The following is an 18,680-nucleotide window of genomic DNA, read 5'->3' as shown; positions in this document are numbered from 1 at the left end:
AATTTAGGAATTGATAAAAAGATTCTGTAACAAAGACTTCAAATGCTACCAAAACCAGCTTGTTTCCATTCTGAATGTCTCTTTTTATTTGTAAAGACTGGCATTACAATTGAAAAGGACTCAAAATGGAGTAATGTACACATCATTGGTGTTTCATGATGTAACTGATGGAGTCCCTGAATGGATATTGCTTCAGCTTTGCTTTTAAAAAATAATTTAACAAGAAAATTTTCAACTCCACTATCGATCACAGGTGGCAGAAATGAAAGAAAGAAAAAAAAATAAACTAAAATTACTGTCAAATTCATAACATATATTCATATTGTTGGTTGATGACACTTGTTCCAGATGTACAATAAAGCCCACAACACTTTATTACTATGGATATAATTATTGTGAATGTTTTTTCATGTTGATCAACTCGTTTCTGAAGGTTGTTTTTTGATTGTTTTAAACTTGCATAATAAACATGCAATGAAACATTTCTTCTTAAAGTGTTTTTTGCAGCTGTCTTGTATTCATACAAAGATTTCATAAAGTAGCAGTGTTGTATCAGAGCATTACCAAAATAAGAGCAAAAAGCTAAAGAGGAAGGTAAATGTGAAATGAACTTGATGAGAATAACCTAATCTTGTCCTGAGACACTCCAGTCTTGTTAAAAAGATGTGCACAATCAAATCCCTTCCTCCCAAACCCACCAAAACCACAAAATAAATACTAAATTGCAAGGGAAGATATAAAGAAAAAAAAATTATGTCATCATGCACTCATCTTCTGCATAGCTCAACCCACATATAGTAAGGCACTATTTCCCCACAACTTAATGTCCACAACAATCTTTTTATGGTGCTCTGTGAACTATATATAGTTCCTTCCAGGATGATGAAATAAACAGACCAAATGAGTGTTGCTACCATGTCACCCCATGTGTGATCTTTTAGACAAGGGTATCATCTGGCAGTTTCAAAAATAAGCTGTCTCAAGTCTCTACTTGTGTGTGCATGTTATGTATAGGGACATCTTTTGTCTGTGCAAGTGGTTGGTTTGGTTCCAAAGTTGCTGTAATTTTTCATTGTTCTTTACTCCAGTGTCTTCAAAGCAAATACACAAGAAAATAAAAGTGCAGTTGGATCATTAAAAACAGAGCTTTGGTGCTCCAAAATGCACACAGCTTTGGGGATTTAAGAAATCTTTTAGACATTCCAAAAAGAGCTGGGAAATACATGGACATTTTTGTCCACAAATCCTCATTTTTGCTTAGTTGAGCTGGTCTTCATATTGTTTTCGGAAGCAATCACCAGCAGGGAAAAACTCCCAGCATCGTTCTTGATACATTTTCCAAACATATGATTCCTGAAAAAAACACAGTTAAAATTATTTAACTTGATTTAATGAGAAATCATCAACCATTACTTTTTTTCCTCTTTTATTTATATATCACTTCACTTTGATTCTGTGCATGCAAGGTTGTTGAACATCAATCCTCAAGAATCATGTTAATGATTTTGATTAGTTGAGAATAGCTTTTAGGTTTTTGTCACCTGGTCAAAAAGCACTATAGAAATGCACAGAAGAGAACCAGGTAGTTTATTTCTTTTTGCACATCAAGGAGCACTGTAATGCTCAATTGAAGTCGGCCACAAGACAGATAAGCAGAGCACATAGAATATTTTCCATCATAAAAATATGACTGAATTTCTGCATCAGTCATTTCAAAACATGCCTACAAAAATACATAAAACAAAATGACCTTTATAGTCAGTATTTTCTGAGTCAGTAGCGTTCAGTATTTCTTCCTTTCTGATTATTTGTTTGGGTAGGGTCTCGAGACATTCCAAAGAATAATAAAGAATATGGCATTTTATTCTATTTTAATCACACCAGTTAAATGTGGTTTTTATGATGAAAATTTCATGGTAGAAAAGACATACGTTACACCAGTTACAGAACCATAGAACTATTTAGGCTGGAAAAGATCTTTTAGATTATTGAATCCAACCATAAACTAGTGCCAAGTCTACCACTAAAGCATGTTCCTAGAAGTTATGTAGAATGAAATATGCTCAATTTTCAAACTATCACCTATCACTATCACAATCACAGTATCAAAACTGAACAGTCAGTAGAAATCTGTCTTCAGTGAATACAGTAGGACATACTGCCAAGGAAACAGAAAGTGCATATAAAAAAGACCTTCAAAAATCTCAGCATGAAATTCTCATGACACATAAAATCTCGTACTGGACAAGGCTGAGATTTATGCAAAAAAGATGATTACAGCAGACATGTCAGAGTTCAGAAAGAGTAAACTACATAGATTTATAGCAAATCATCCTTCTGACACAAGTCTGTAGGATTATTTATGGGATACTATTCATTTCTTTTGTGTTTTGATCTGCAACACAGGAACATTTGCCTAGTCAGCTGAAAGACTATCACTAGGAAAGAAAAAGACTGTAAATGTCATACATTTATTAGTGACTTCTAGTATATTTAAAGAAAGTTGAAGGGGGCACCAGAAACTTGAAAGAATGGAGAAGAACACAGTAGAAACCTCCAGAGAAAAGTTCACATATTTTTCATTTTAGATATACACACAAGTTCCTTCATATGGAATTATTCAGGACTGTAGACAGAAGATCATACACAGAGGATAATAATAAAAGACAAAGACTATTAAAAGAAGGATCAAAAGAGAGAAATGAAGAGTGTTGCTTTCACAGAGTACTTCAACGTTCTGTTTGTCATTACCTTTGTTTATAGTATGTATTTATATTTTGTGGAAATAACAATTTGAAAATACCACGTTCAGATACCAAAAAAGGAATAGAAAGTGCTTCAGAATCGATAAGCCCTAACATAAGGCAACCAAAGTCTTCAGAATTGCTTAGAATGAGAATTAGGTTCCATACCATATGGGGGCTATCCATCAGAAAAATCTTAGTTTTTCCAAGTCTGAATGATTTTTATTTTAGAATGAGCTGACATTAATAGAGTTGTTCAACCTACCTGTCCTGTATGCTCAGTTTCATCTTTGTTAATAAGATACATCAGAAAAAACCTATAAGCAAAGAAACAGCTATCAATAGAGTGTTTGGAAACATTAGGCAAACCACAAGGAGATGGAAATTATTCAGCATGTACAGTGATAATGCTGTTCATGGACTTTCAAGTTCCAGATTTTTATCAATGATAATATTCTGAGAAAGATTAAACATTTTCCTGTTGACATTCATTGTTCAACGAGTTGTATATTAATATGCATGATAGTCAGTTTGATTTACTGTAGTTAGCAACTCAGTTTAAATGAAGATTTTCTAAACTTTCTATTCCCAAACTTACAACAGACAACATTTTCTTGCCCATGAAAGCCCACTTGGAAGCAGACAGAAAATGGTCATAGGAAATTTCTTTCTTTACTCTTCCCACACTGAATAAAAAAAGCTGAATATATCTAAGAGATTTCTACTGCTGGAATTACAGGTTGGGAATATTTTAGTAGTGTACGCAAGATCAACATGAGCAGAAAAGAATTTGCAATTTTTAAAAAAACAACAGTCTGGAGGGTTTGAGCTGACATTCACTGGGTGATAATTTCAAAATTTCACTCGTAAGAGACATTCTCTCCAAACATATGTAAAAACATAAAATAGGATCATGCACACAAAGAAAAAAACCCAATTCCTCAGGCTGAGGCACTTTAAAGCAAATATGCTATAGTATACTATCTATTCAGTATTTATTAAATAGGAACAAAACCCTGTATGATAGTACTTCCAATGTATTTTGTTTGCACATTTTGTTTTTCAGCTGAAAGGTGTCTATAGCCGTGTTTGACTTTGCAGTCTCCTTATTTTGTGCATATACAATGCCAGTTTAAAAACACGAAGACACAATCCATCCCCTGCTTCATACTGACAGCACTAGTATGAAATACGCTCTGGCACTGGATTTTAATACACGAGAGGAACAGTATGATAAAGTGGTTGTAGACCTGATAATTGGCTTTATTTAGTTTAGGGGTCACTGGTGCTCTGCTTGGATTTTCCAAAGGTGGACCCAATGCCCTTGGTTGATCCCTCTCATCTCTAGCTCCTCATTACAGTTCCCCTACCTCCTTTTGTCCCCGGTTTCTCTTGGTCAGCCTCAGCACTCCACACAAAATATTTTGTCCAATGCAAGTTCTTTTGTCTTACTGCTGTGTTTGTTCTCTCTTTCCATCATTCTCCAGGCCAGGCCGTACTGCTCCTCTGTACCTTACACCCCTCGTCCAATTTTACAATTTATGTGACCTCTGCAACCACATATCAAGTTAATTTTTACCTACAACCTCATACAAACCTCTTCTGCCACAACCAAGCTGGAAAGAAAGATATGAAACTTAATTAATTAATTCCTTTCTGTCACTACCTCAGGATAATAGATTCAGAAAGTGCACACCAAAGCCGAATAGCACTATTACTTATGCAAAAGAAGTAATCAGGTATCTGCAGAGGCTGCAAGGACCATGGGTTAGTGAGGAGTGCATTTTTAGTGTACTTACAAATAATTGGCCAAGTTGTGCTCCTGTAGTGTGTGTGTTTCAAAGCCATGAGGCACTGTATCAAAGTAGTCATTTCCTATTCCACAGATAAAGCACTTTGTCTAGAAGAAAGAACACAGAGCGCTTCAACACTACATAAAACACCTGCCCGGCTTTCAAAAAAGGCAAAAAAAAGTAACAATTTTCTTGAAAATAGCAATGCAGCATATATATTATGTGCTGCACAAAAAGGCTTTTCTTTAAATGATTCAGACTGGATACCTCAGTAAAAACACATGAATAGCAGCTTAGCTACCATCAGAATAGCTTCTAACTGTTTAAAAAACTAAATCTTTGCCAGCTCTAAGTGAACAAGTATCAAGAGACAGAATGGCATACAATAATCACAGCTGACTTTTTTAATCTTAAGCAGCGCTTACTGTGACACAGGACAATATTTACCTCAATGCTTGTCCAGCTGAAACTGAATATGCTCCAAGTTCACATTACAAAGTGAAGCTGGTTTGCAACACTTTCCTGACTTCTTACACATATACTTCAATGACAGAATAGAAAATCACAAAGTACAAGATACTTTCACACATATATTAAGCAAAGAAAATTACATCTGAGATGAAATGCAACGTGACAGTGTTAACACTCTGCTTTAGAAACCTCTGGTTTGAGGATCCAAAAGATTTAAATAGCCACAGACATGCAATTCATTATAATTCACACTGCATGATATCAGACCGTGTACAGGACTGTATTTTTCTCTTAGTTTGAAAAACCATCCACTAGCTAAAACATATTTTGACGGAAAACACATACTCGTAAAATCTGAAAATACGTATGGTTCAGCAACTGAATGTTCTTACCTCCATGTCTTCCTTAACTTGCTCTTGCTGATCTCTTAACTCACCAAAAGCGTCAATAATTAAACCTAGGGTTTAAGTTAAAATGATAGTTAATGTTCAATAACAATCATGACACAGAATCTCTGGAAATCCAGGGATAACATATCTCTGATATGTTATCTCTAACATATCTAAAGAATATTAAAGGAGAATCTTTGCAGAAAGAATACACACCAATACACATTCTGAAGACAACAAAACTATGAACAAAAAAAAACAAGCCAAAGAAACACCAGCAACATGGCTGGCAGTACCATTTTGAATTATAAAATGGGACAAACAGACTTCTTTTTATTCCCAGTGCTCTAATCTTGACTTAGTACATTAAGATATACGTGGGTTTACAGTGGCCCAATAGAAAAAATAATACTGTACATTTAACAGAGATTAGATATTTATTACATGGCAGATGCAGAGAGGCTCAGAGCTCCATGCATCCTCTCTCAAGATGATTGTCATGTAGTATAAGGTTCCACTATTGGAGCTCTGACAAAAATAAGGGATCATTTCAGGGAGATACGAAAGAAGAACAAAAAGAATCACAGACTCTATGGCTCACACTCTAAACTGCTTATAACCTTTCCTGCACTTACTCCAATACAAATCAGGACTAACTCCACAGTGACTATTTACACTCCTGTACCCAAATTACAGTTGGACAGTTAAGGACACTATTCTTCAGCCACTCATAAAATGAAGAAATGAACCACATGAGATATGCCAACTCAGGGTATAAAAAAATTTCCACTTTCCCCAAGCCCTTTAAAAAAACCCTGTTGCTTGAATAAAAGTAATAAACAATTTACCAGAAGTTAAAAGTTGCCTTTTGAATTTCCTCGTAGTGAGGGAGAAAGCACCCTTACTGCTGTCAAAATTGTCCTAAGTTATCTGTCAGCTGACAGAAAGCAATGAGGTATCAGTATTTATGACAGCAAGTTAACCCAGCAAAACTGTTCATCAATTTTTTAAAACTGAGAATATAATTCTGTTAACTTGTGTGAACTTTCATAAAAAATTACCTTTAGGGCATTCTTGACAATATTTTAAAGGTATAGAAGGGAAACAAACAGGGGTTTAAGTACTTCAGGTAATATCAATAAACATAACTAATTTAAACATAATTTAAAAAATCCTTTACATGCCAAAACACGTAATCCTTGACATGCCAAGGTATCCATTATCCAGATTACAACAGTGAGAAACACTGTCAATCACATAGTATCACTGAAATTCCAAAGCTAACTTTCCACTGTCATTAACCAGGCTATACTAAAGCTGTTTCATATCAAGCACTTTTTTACTCTTATACATTGTTCAGATAAGGAAGCATCACACAAAAGAGCAATTTTATGTAAGAAAATATTTTACCACATAAAGCTATGGTCCCAGTTTCATACCACTATTGCCAATCTGAAGATCTGCCAGATGGTCAAGAATTTATGACATTGGCAGAGGGAATAGTGACAGCAGTACTGATTTTGCCCATGAAAGCTCATGTAGGATGGGTTACACTGGTAAACAATTTGAAGTTGTGCCACAAGATTTCTATAGGAGGCTTTTAGAAAGAACAATGACAAGACAGAAACTGCAGTGACATCAGTATTCTTAGAGCAAAACATTTATTTTGTTTCTATTGATCCAGTTAGAGCCTGTTGATTTTACAGAGACCCAGAAGAGCAGTGTATGATGAGTCAGCCAGGTGTGATTTTCTTTATAAACCTATCCTTTGTGATCTGTCCTGCTGTTCTGTCTGAATCTTAGGTTTGTGATTACCACAGCACTGAGATCTTTGTACTGCTAAATAATGCTTTCAGTCCCACTGTGGATTACAAAAGCATACCTTGGATAATTGCTAGCAGGATGACAATCACAAAGAAGAAGAAAGTGATGTCAAAGATAATCCGATAGATTTCATACTCATCTCCTGCTGGATCTTCTATCTCATCACCAATGCCTCCTCCTGCACGTACTCCAACGTACATATGAAACATGTAGCACTAGAAAAGAAAAAAACAAAGGGATAAAAAGGCTGTTTGCAGCTAAAAGCAAAAATACCCAGCGTTACAAATTCAGTAATTGGTAAAACTGGTCTATGGTCTAGGAACTATGACATGTCAAACCATCTTTTTCTCTCCTTTGAGATTATGCATATTCCTGATGGGGGGGAAATGCTACTGTGCAGCTGAAGCTGCAGTATTTCCTGTTCTGTAATTATGTAGCAGTTCAGTAAGATCAAAAGTTCAACTACCAGAAGCTCAGCAGCACCCCATGATTCATGTAAAATCATTTCAGCAGTGTGAATAGGAAATATCATCCCCACCATAGCCATCTCCTTTTCCAATTTCTCAGCTCAAAAGTGAATGATTTTCCCTGTTTTTAGTGTTTTAAATTCACATTTAAAAATAAACAACCCTCCTCCTCAAGCCAAAATAAAACAAAACAAACCACAACCAAGCAAAACATCTTTGTGAATGCTTGTGCAGAGAAATAGCCTGTTCTAATTATTGAAAATATCTGAGAATAATACTGTGAAACTATGATATGAAAAGTGTTATACTAGGTCTGTCAGAACAGTTACCTGGAATGCTGACAACACAAAATTTCCAGTTTTATCATGTTATAGTTTAATAGAAAATTATGGTATCACCCTCTAGAGGTCTAGAGCAGGCGACTGCTTTTTTTCTTTAAGCACCTTTGCAAACTATAGGTCAAGGGTTCTCACTCATACCAAAAAATAGTGATGACAATAACTAACTCCTAAAACCTCCCCATACAAAAAAAATCCATTCTTCTATTTCTATGCCACACTGTCCCCAAAATCCCTTCTGTAAGGAATTTATAAAGTACCATATAATTCTGAATGACCCTTGCCTGAAAAATCTAACAATTTCTAAAAGTATTTTATACTCCAAGACTAAAAGGTAATAATTAACTTAATGAGTGAATGTAGTGTTACTTATGTAAAAGGTTTTGGTTCTCTATTTCTAAAAAGTTATGTATATTGATTTTCTTTTCAATCCTGTTTCAAGTCTTAGTGTTCTTACAAGGCACAACCCTGATTTTACAGCATATCACATGTTATTATAACTAATTCCTGTACGATATTATAGCCTTGTGGTATGAGCATTTTCAGAGAATTACAAAGCAGGTCATATCAGATCACTTCATGAGATCTCTACTCCAATCAGGGCCCACTACAACCTCAGAAAAAAATGTTTTAGGCTTTATCCAAGTCAGTTAATTAATATAACTTCCTAAGGATTGAGACTGGAACAAACTCTCTGAGCAATGTGATCCTTTGGCTCCCCTCAGTCAGAACACATTTTTCCACTTTATGTCCACAGTCTCCTGCCATGCACTTCCTGTTAGGAGCTTGGATGGGTATTCCCAATAATCTTTCTGCAGACACTGGGAACTCGTCTTACGCACCCTCTACCCTGAGAATTTCTCTTCTCTAAGCCAAACAAGCCCAGTTCCCTCCACTCTTCCCAAAGCAAGTGCTCCAGCATCTGACAGTTTAACAGCCCTTCAGTGATTCACGTTCCATTTTATCTGGTTTTGGTGCATTGAATGTCCCAAAACCTGACAAAAATAAACTACTCTAGTTTATCAAGTTTAGCTATTTAGTTTAGTTTATCTATTTTAGATATATCTATTTATTTTATCAAATAAATAGTTTATCTATTTATTTGGCTTTTAAATGTTGTTGACTCCCTGGAAGAGATTAATGTTGCATAGCATACTGAAATACATTTACCATGATTTTTTACATTATTTTTTTTGAGGGATACTAAGGGCAATGCATCTTGGAAATTCTTTTTGGTTTAAACTCTACCAGTCATAACTCCAAAGTCTGTCACTGTCTTACTTAGTACAAAGTAATTTAAGACAGTTTTGAACACTGTAGTTACCAAACTGCCTATTAAAGATAACTACGCCAATTCATGCTAAGAGGAACTGATGGATTTCAAAGCTTAAACAAGACTTTAAGTATTTTAATTACCTATGAAAATGCTTGCCTATGAATGACCTGTTGAATTTTGAGATTCAGAAGTGCTGCCCTTTAGCCAGCTCAGCTTCACAGCTTCTAGTTGTTTTGCGTTTTTTGAACAGCTATAGCAAAGTACAGTACCACATTTCTTCTACTCCTTTATAGAGGAGGTTTTTGAGCATACACAAGATCTATCTATTTGTTGAGGATGTTCATCATATTTGTCCATTTGTTTTCAATTGCAATATTTCCTGCATGCTGGCTAATGATATTACTGTTACCAATTAACAAGAAGGTCAGGACAAAACCACAACAGTTTGAGGGGAAAAAAAACCCCAAAAAACCAAACAACTAAAAACCAGAAAACAAAATAAGACTTACTGTTAGCATATCATCACATTTCATGTCTGGCATGTCACCATCTTCACTCTTGTTGTAGAACTTGCGGAAAAAATTGAATGCCACTACTGTATACAAGTATACCACTACTGCCAGTAATCCCACTGTTAGGACAAGCTGGAAGACAAGATTACAGAATGGGTGTAACACCACTATGGAATTGTGATTCATCTTTTCTTTAAAAAAAAATAAAAGGAAACTGACAATAAACTGTATCTAGTAGCAGTAGGAAAACGTTTACTCTTTATATATTTTTGTAATACAGAGTAATATATCTGCATATTCTCACACAAAGATTGTGCATTTCCTTTCTTTTGATCAAACATAATTACAAAGACAAATTACACAGAAACATAATTACAAAGACAAATCTTATGGACAAATAAAAATAATCATTAATCCAATGATTAGAATCATATGGATTCCTCAAAATCAGATGGAAGATCTGAAAATTCACTACCTAATATAATATTACTATCATCTAGTACATAATTAGTTGAAATACAGTTATCTACTAATTTAATAGGAAAGCAACTTTATTTTTTACATATATGAAATACATATAAAAAGAACCTTGTTCCTAATATTTTGATATCTTAGAAAAGCAGCAACAAGTAGTTCACTGCTCAACTGCAGCATCATTCCAATTTTGCTCTGAGCTTAATGGAAGCAGCTGGGAGGTAGCTTCAGTATTCTGTAAATTGATATCTCACTTGTGTAGCTCCTAGATTGAAAAAGTTCCTTATAAATAATGCCCCCTGCTTTCACAGGTACTTTTCTAAAACTTCAGGACTATTTTCAGAAGGGAGAATACCTTTGCTTACAAATCCCATTGTCTGGCTTCATCATCAACTCCAGTTCTAGAGCTCATGATGAAAGAACATTTCTGTTGTCAACCTGCAGAGCGCCTGACTCAAGTAGTGAAGTGATTTTTCCTGTGTACTCCTTAAGCAAAAAAAACTGGAAAGAGGTGACAGTTGATACCTGTTTGCCATTGTGGGTAACTGATGACAGGATAGTTCGCAATGTCTTGAATCCCATTGCAATGTCAAGGAGATGAGCAGCAAAGAAAAAATTGTTGTAATGGCCAAGGACTGACATGGTCATGTACCACGCTAGGTAAAGGAAAGACTAACAGAAAAAACAAGTACATTCAAAATAAAATTCATGGTTTTCATCTTACTTCAAGACAATAAGGAAAAGTAGAAATTTCTCAAACATGCTTTTCTTTAAATAGAAAAAAGTTCTTTTTAAAGAGAGAGTCTTCTAGATATCATTGAGAATTTTCTATTCATGCAACAATATTAAATCCACAAACACAAAGTCAACAAGATATGGGCAAAATCAAGAAATTCAGAATTTATACTATAAAAACTAATTTTGAAATTCCTAAACCCTTATTTGTAAATATCTGCACTGTATAAAAAAACTGATTAAAATTACTTTTAAAAATAATTTCTAAATAATTACATTAAAATATTAATGCCCAAAGTTAGCTAATGACAATTACAGAACTGTGCAGGCAACAAAAGGAATTTTATAATTAAGTATATTTAAGTAACCATGAATGTTAATTTCATCTGATCCTCTATCAATTAATTTTTATTGAACTGAAATACAAGTATTTATAAGAGAAATTATACTCCATCCCTTAAAAAAATACTAGTCCCAAACAAGCACTGTTTAGAGATCATGCTGTCTCTAGACCTTGAGGCTTACTGTTTCCACTTTTCCTGAGTACCTTCAGATTACCCTTTCATTTTCCATCTGTCGTAGCTCCAAAATAATTTTTCCCCAATTGTTTTCCTTACCAGTAAATTAAGTAACTAGGCAAACGAATAATTGTAAGACTGAAAAATCATATGATGACTGAATTAAACTGCATTTTAACATTCTTGTTTATCTCTCCTAGTTTTTTTTTCTTTTAAAGACTCCCTTTTTCAAATTACTGGAATAATTTGTATCATTCTGTTGTACATCTTACTATTGGTTTCAGTGATACAAATTTAGCAATTCAAGATATATTAACTATATTGATCTGACTGTGCTCCAGGAATATTCAAGTGTTAATAATATTTATGAACAACAGGAAAAATGGCACTTCGCATTTATAAAGTCAGTTTACTAATTCTACAGGGCTGTGCTTTCTTATTGCTTCTATTAAAGCTATCAGAAATAGGGCAGGAATTGAGTGAGGTTCTATTAACTACAACCAATGTAACTGAAAATATTTTGACAATGTCTCTTTAAGCTTTCAAGATTTTCTTCTTGTAGTAAAATAAATACAATCCAGAGTATTTCACACCTCTCATTGAAGCACTTTGCATTAACAAGTGCTTAGTTCCTTTTAGAACATGAATATATACATATATGCATAAACTGAGAAACTTACATTATCAGTGAAAACAACTCCTAATTTCCACATCTGATACTTAACATCAATGGAATTTAGCCTGCAAAAATTAAGAAAAAAAAGCATTTAATAGCAAAACACAACTGGAAAACATTAAACACAATCTGTAGGAAGTGCATTGTCACATAGCAGGAGTCAACAGCTGATCAACTTCTTCAAAAGCTGAAATACATTAGAACCTTGTTCTAATTCAGACTTTTACTGTGGAATGAATCTGGCAAGAAACAAAAAAGCAAAAATCAAATTAAAAAGCACTGGTTTGAATTCATCAGACCTAATGTTGATTGATTTCTAAAATTTTATCATGCATACAAGTGACATAAGCTGTCTTTAAAATCCATGGAGAAAAAAATATTTTTTTTTCTTTTTAGTGCAATCCACCTAAGTCTGAATTAGCTAGTCAAAAAAGGTAACCGAATTTGCACCCTACAATGCCAATTCTTTACCTTTGTCATTATAGCATACCTTGAGTGACACAATTGGATGACATTAAAGACAGACAAATTTAAATCAGATGAATATCAGAGCTTGTTCAGAAAATTGACCCATTTTTCTAAGGATATAAGGAAAATCATTAATGAAAACAGGATCATTCTTACCAGTTAATGAGTTTTGACAAAGGTACTTAGGAAAATATTCTCTTAATGTTACTTTTTTAAAAGCAGAAAGCATCTCATCAGATAAAAAACATTTCTTTATTAACTGTTAACTAGGTAGGAAATACCCCTTTTATTGCACTGTGTCAAAATTTTGTGCCAGGCACTGAACAACATCAGCAGGTGATTCTTCATGAAGAATGGTGCCCCTTGACTGTTGGAGAATTTTGCTCAGACATGGTTTGAAGGAAAAAAGGCCATGAAAATATACAGCTGATGGAAAAGTAAAAGGCTGCTGTAAGCAGATAATTCTCACAGCCTGTTTCTGTAAACAACAAAAGTTCTCAGACATGTTTATGTAAACAGCAGAAGTTCTCAGGTTGTTTTTAATAACAAGTAAATCTTGTCCTTGGATAAGTTTTGGGAAAGCAAAAGTTGACAAACATGGAGGCCTTGAGAACTTTCATATCAGGGTGAGAACACAAATCTTGGTTTCAATAACAAACCACAGGTATTGAAAACAAAAGGAGGGGTAATGTGTAATCTGTGACCTATGGTGAGCTCGGATTTTGTAATATGTATAAGCTTAATTAATACCACTATAAAAGTGTGTGAGTGAGATCAATAAATTGGAGTCAATGCTGATCAACAAAGATGGGTCGTCTTCCTTCGCTTTCAACACTTGACCATTACAAAAAAGAAACCATTGAACCAAAACAAAACAATGAGTTATAGGGTGTCTGTCAGCTTTCTGTGTGTCTTGAATACAGAGCATAGAACAGATTATTTTGAGGTATCCTTCACAAAGCCTCTGCAAGGATCCACTAGGCTTAAGATTCCCAAGTAAATAATCAAAGGAGGAGTTATTTTACATTAGCACCCATAAGGGGAAAGGTTTGAAACTGAGATTCCTTTGTGTGCATCAAAGGAACAGGCTGAGAATTGGGACATTAACAGTGACTGTGCCTGCCTCTCAACCACAAAGGCTGATGTCCCCACCCACCTGCAGATATATACTTCTACTCAGACTAACAGGCACATCCACACTTTTGTAAATCCTATAGCATCATCATAGCAAGTACAAATCTTGAGACTTCAGGTGAAAAAACTACTGCAAGTAAAAGTCCTTACTTTTTCACTAGCCATTACAGGCAAGAGATATAGTGTCACTTGAGGAAAAAGTCTTCTATTTTTCCAGGAACAATTCTGCTCTCTGAGAAACTACAATACTAAAAAGGGGGTTACCCACTCCAGAATATTTTGAAAGCCTAGGTCACTAGTTCTCATGGAAAGGAAGAGCAAGACCTTTTAAATTCTTCCACATTCTGAGGCCAACTGCATTCATTGTTCATACACTTCATATTTAGGATATGGTTTCCCACCAACCTATAAAAATTTCAGATCTTCCGGGAGAAAATTATTTACAATTTCTCTATTCGTGAAAGTGGAAGACACATTCTTCCATGGGAGCATTTGACAGAAGCCTTACTTATTTTCCAATTTAGCCTTATGTCAAAGTTTGCTGCAGATGCTTAAGGCTTATCTGCCTCTTCTATTGACTCTGACTAAACTAATGATCCCAGAAACAACAGCAGTTAGAAAGGTAAAGGGAAAGGGAAATAAAAATAGCACCTCTGAAAATTAACTTTCATGTTTGTGTCTTCCACATTATTTTCTCAAATATTCTACATCCATGATGCATCTAATTTAACACCCTCCACCCAAAATGAGAAACAAATTCAATGGAAAAACAGCAGCTCTGTCTCAATCTCAGTGTGAAAAATTTAACTGTCTTTACTGTCTAATCTGCAGGAAAGCTCCAACCACATCATCCTTCTAAGCTGGCTACAGTTAAATAATACTGCAACATATTTAAATAATTTAAATATTAAAATATTTATACATTTAAATAAATACACTTAAAAATATTCAAGGCTGCATCAACCAGCTGGATGGCTCTTGAAGAGTCAGTAAAATGCAGATTTTTTTAATGCAGTATATCACTGCAGAAGCTTTTGAAGCATGGTCACCTGCAAACAGGGTGCTTTAAAAAAGACAGATGCAAATCCCAGGCTATTTTTCCAAAGGAAAGAGAGAGAAAAAGTAGGAGCCAGGGGTCAAGGAGACTTGTTCAATTGCATTGAAGATGAAAATGCTGCTCAGTGCACTTCCCTCCTGTGTTGTGAGACACTGCTATCCGTTCTGTGCCACCTCCTCCTAGCACAGGCAGAAGCAGAAGCATCAGAGCTGAAACTTACACCAGGTTGCACCATTCTCTATTTTCTTCCCAAATTATTGCAGTAATGGATCAGTTCCAATGTTTTTTTCTACCTCTTTCTTCACTGTATGGTAAATACATGTCAAATTTGGAATCTGGAATATGTGTAAGTTTTAGTAGCTTCATTTGTATTCACTTTTGAAACTGTTAAAAAGTGGATAAACATACCTTCCTGAAGAGTATCTTTTTTTATGTGACTGGTTCTGCAAATTTTTATAATAGTTTTTTATTTTCCTGCAACATATTAATCTGTTATGAGTACGAAATGACTCCTCCAGGAAGAACAGGAAAGATGGATGAGGTCATAAATTTTTTTACTGTATATAACATGGAGGAGATATTAGAGATGTTAAAAAAAAGCAGCATCCTTCAGACATGATTCTTAAATTAAATATTTTATCAGCCTTCTTCAACTGCTTTATTCTGGTTTGTTTTTTCAAGATTATTCACAGAAAAATTATTTAAATAGTTTTCCCCTCATATGAGTATGAGCACACAGGGAAGGGAAAGTAGTTTATTTTTTTTGTTTTGTTTTATACCAATAATAAAAGTAGTAGGTTTTTTCCTAAACTGAAGCATGGGTCCTACTGCAATCCAGCAAGAGCAAAATAGCGTAGAAGACAGCAATCAGGAAAGTACTTCTGCCACAATATTAAATTTTATTTAGTACTGAAATGCCACAGAGTCCTTGAGCCTTTACACTGCATCTGGTTGATTGTTCAGACAGACTCCTGATTTATTAATATCCATCTTTTATAAAGATGGATAAAAGAGCCATCCTTACAAAATCAGCTCTTGCTTCAATGCACTTCTAATCTACCAGTACTCTCACTGCCTACTTCTCATAATTCTTGCACACCCATTGATAAAATGTTTTTAGAGAGAACTTGAAATAAACCCTTACATCAGAATCTCTGTAGCATTAAAATTCCATCTATTAAAATATGTTCTATCTAGTTAAATACCTTTTTATAATGCAGAACTGGAAAAAACATTTTTTGCGGTGCTTTATAAAAGCCTGTTCGACAAAGAAGAGTTTACTACTCTGAATGTCTAGCAGCTTTTCCTTCTCTTCATTTCTGTCTCCCAAATGATATATAAATGCATAGTTTAGGGAAAACAAGTTATAAAAGGATGTGAAGATTAATCATCCAATTCCCAGATTTTATTGGTAACTAGCACGTAAATTTATTTGATCTTCTCCTTATAATCAGAACACACAGGGCCATTTTTGCCCATTCCTTCCAGCAGAGCTGAACTGAGAACTTGAAGAGGAGATTCCAGCCCAGCTGTGATGACACTATCCCAAGAGTGGGAATGTGATGTGCTGCTGTGCACTAAACTAAACTAAATCTTCATACATAAAAAACCAGAGAAATCCTGCATAAACATTGTCTATAATTAAATAAATTTACTGTATCACACAATATAAGAATTGTTTTCTTATGCAAATACACGTGAGCAACAGATGTTCAGTCTGAATGACAAACCTTGAATGCTTGATTTTAACTTACAAAAATCCCTAACAAAATTAGAAATAAAATGAAACAAACAAAAAACGCCAATCACAAACAAAGTGTAGGCAAATGCTTACACAGCAGAAAAGGAGCTATCCTTCTTTGGTTTCTTCTTTTCTCGAGCATCACTGAAATCAAGAGCAGCTTTGTCCATTCCTAGTAATTCGCTGATCCTGTCACGGCCATAGAACTCACCATATTTATCCATTACCTAAAGTTAGAAGGAATATTCAAAAATATTCATTAGTGGGTAGATCAGTAGTTATTTGGCCTGGATCTGAAGACAAGAGGTTTAACATATAAGGAGCCTGAAAACAGTGCATCATGATTATGAATGACATTGTGATCACAAGATCTTGAACACAGATTGAACACAGAGTTGTAGCAAAAAACAATTTTCATTGAATTCAAACTAGGCCCTATCTCTTTCTAACAAAATTTAACGTGTTTCATAAGTAATTTTCCTGGAAATAAATATTTACTTGCTTTCATTCTGACTGAACACACATCTCCTTCCTAAATATTATCTGTCTTTTCTCATTTCAAAAAGAATAGTCAAATACAAATTTTTTAATAAAAAGATCATAACTCAGCGACTCCTGTAGGTGAAGACATATTTTGCCACCTTTCTAATAGGAAAGGCTTTAAATATTTCTTGATATTTTTTCAGATTTTTAGAGAAGCTTTTTTTGTAGCAAACCTGGAAACACTGCTTCATTATATGTATTATTTTGTAGACCAGGGTTTAAAATACAAATATATATAAAAGAAGACATTCATTGCAAATAGTATATTTGAAGACAGTTAAATCACACAGTGCAGTTCCTCAGTCAAAGCTAAAGTCTTCCACACAACTTAAACCATACTCCTTTCCTTTTGATTTGAGCCTTCCTTGACCATCTACAGTGACAGAACCAATGCAGAATTGTATTTTCTTTGTCAAGAACTCTGTGAGAGCTAATGCTTCCCCTTTGCTTAGACAGATGTAGAAACCTCTACATAATAACCTAAAAGATTAAAAAAAATTCAATACTAAAATGATTGCACAATTCAAAGGAATTTTTTTTGTCAGGTCGACCCAAGACTGTTACAAAGCAGAAGAGCTAAGAGTATTAAAAAACATGTTTCCAAAATTATGATACAAGATTGGCATTAAATTGTGAAGGAGGGGTAAATCTCATCCAATAACATGCACACCCTCTTTTACAACTGTGATCAAACATGCTAAAAAGATTCTTTTTGCTGTAAGCTATTGTACAAGCATTAGATTTACTTCTTAAGAGCCAGCTGAGAAAACATTCAAAATAGCATTTCTAAGAATGCTGGAGCCTAGAGGACTACAGTGGCACAGGGGCAGGCAGGAACCCAAAATATGGATTCACAGTGAATGGATGCTCTGCCTGGTCCCTCCCAGGGCAGCCCCAGGAGAGCCTCAGACCCAAATCTGAACCCCATCAAAATGAGTCACTGGTAAAACTCTCCAGATCACTGGTCAGACTAAGAGGATTACTGCCAAGGGATGCATACACTATGCATCCCATAAATGGGATTTTATTGGATGTTACAGGGAGAAAGTAAAGATGGAGAAACGGATGGATTTAAGTGACTTGGGGAAAAATATCCATGGGAAAATAGAGAGGTAAGGGACAAAAAAGGCAACTAACTTCCCTACCAGGGAGTTAGAGGTGCCTGATTATGCCCTGTGCCTAAATATCTCAATTTGTCCTGTCTTCCTATTAATTACTTTTTAACCTTCTATTGGGTGAGGGACAACACCATTCTCTGTGTATGGAAGTGAATACATAAATACAGACAAGATATTTTACATAATTTCTATTATACATACAAGCACATACAAAATGCTTCACGTAATTTCATGAATGTATCTGAATTCCTGTTTTATACAAAATCTGTAAGTAGAAAAAGTTAGAAATATATAAAATAAATATTTGTAAGAATGTGGTAAGGAATTCTGTGTGTTTCAAAATAGTAAATATCAAAATCTACACTGAATCAAAGTTATATTTCAAAGTGTAGCCCACATTCC

At 34.6% G+C, this 18,680-nt stretch overlaps 1 protein-coding gene across 1 annotated transcript in view; it reads right to left on the bottom strand.

The window, feature by feature from the left end:
• Window positions 1-59: 59 nt before the first annotated feature.
• RYR2 (ryanodine receptor 2) overlaps window positions 60-18,680 on the bottom strand; it is a 380,761-nt gene continuing 362,140 nt past the window's right edge. Inside the window, exons 96-104 of the mRNA XM_058801183.1 lie at window positions 16,711-16,844; window positions 12,222-12,282; window positions 10,814-10,960; window positions 9,812-9,946; window positions 7,280-7,436; window positions 5,401-5,465; window positions 4,544-4,644; window positions 3,010-3,061; window positions 60-1,353 (exon numbers count right to left, since the gene is read on the bottom strand). Of these exons, the coding sequence (XP_058657166.1) occupies window positions 1,258-1,353; window positions 3,010-3,061; window positions 4,544-4,644; window positions 5,401-5,465; window positions 7,280-7,436; window positions 9,812-9,946; window positions 10,814-10,960; window positions 12,222-12,282; window positions 16,711-16,844 (948 nt within the window). The 3' untranslated portion in view covers window positions 60-1,257. The remainder of the gene's footprint in view (window positions 1,354-3,009; window positions 3,062-4,543; window positions 4,645-5,400; window positions 5,466-7,279; window positions 7,437-9,811; window positions 9,947-10,813; window positions 10,961-12,221; window positions 12,283-16,710; window positions 16,845-18,680) is intronic.

This window comes from Ammospiza caudacuta, chromosome 3 (assembly GCF_027887145.1).
Source record: "Ammospiza caudacuta isolate bAmmCau1 chromosome 3, bAmmCau1.pri, whole genome shotgun sequence".
Taxonomy (NCBI): Eukaryota; Metazoa; Chordata; class Aves; order Passeriformes; family Passerellidae; genus Ammospiza; species Ammospiza caudacuta.
This window is presented reverse-complemented; position numbering and strand designations above follow the sequence as displayed.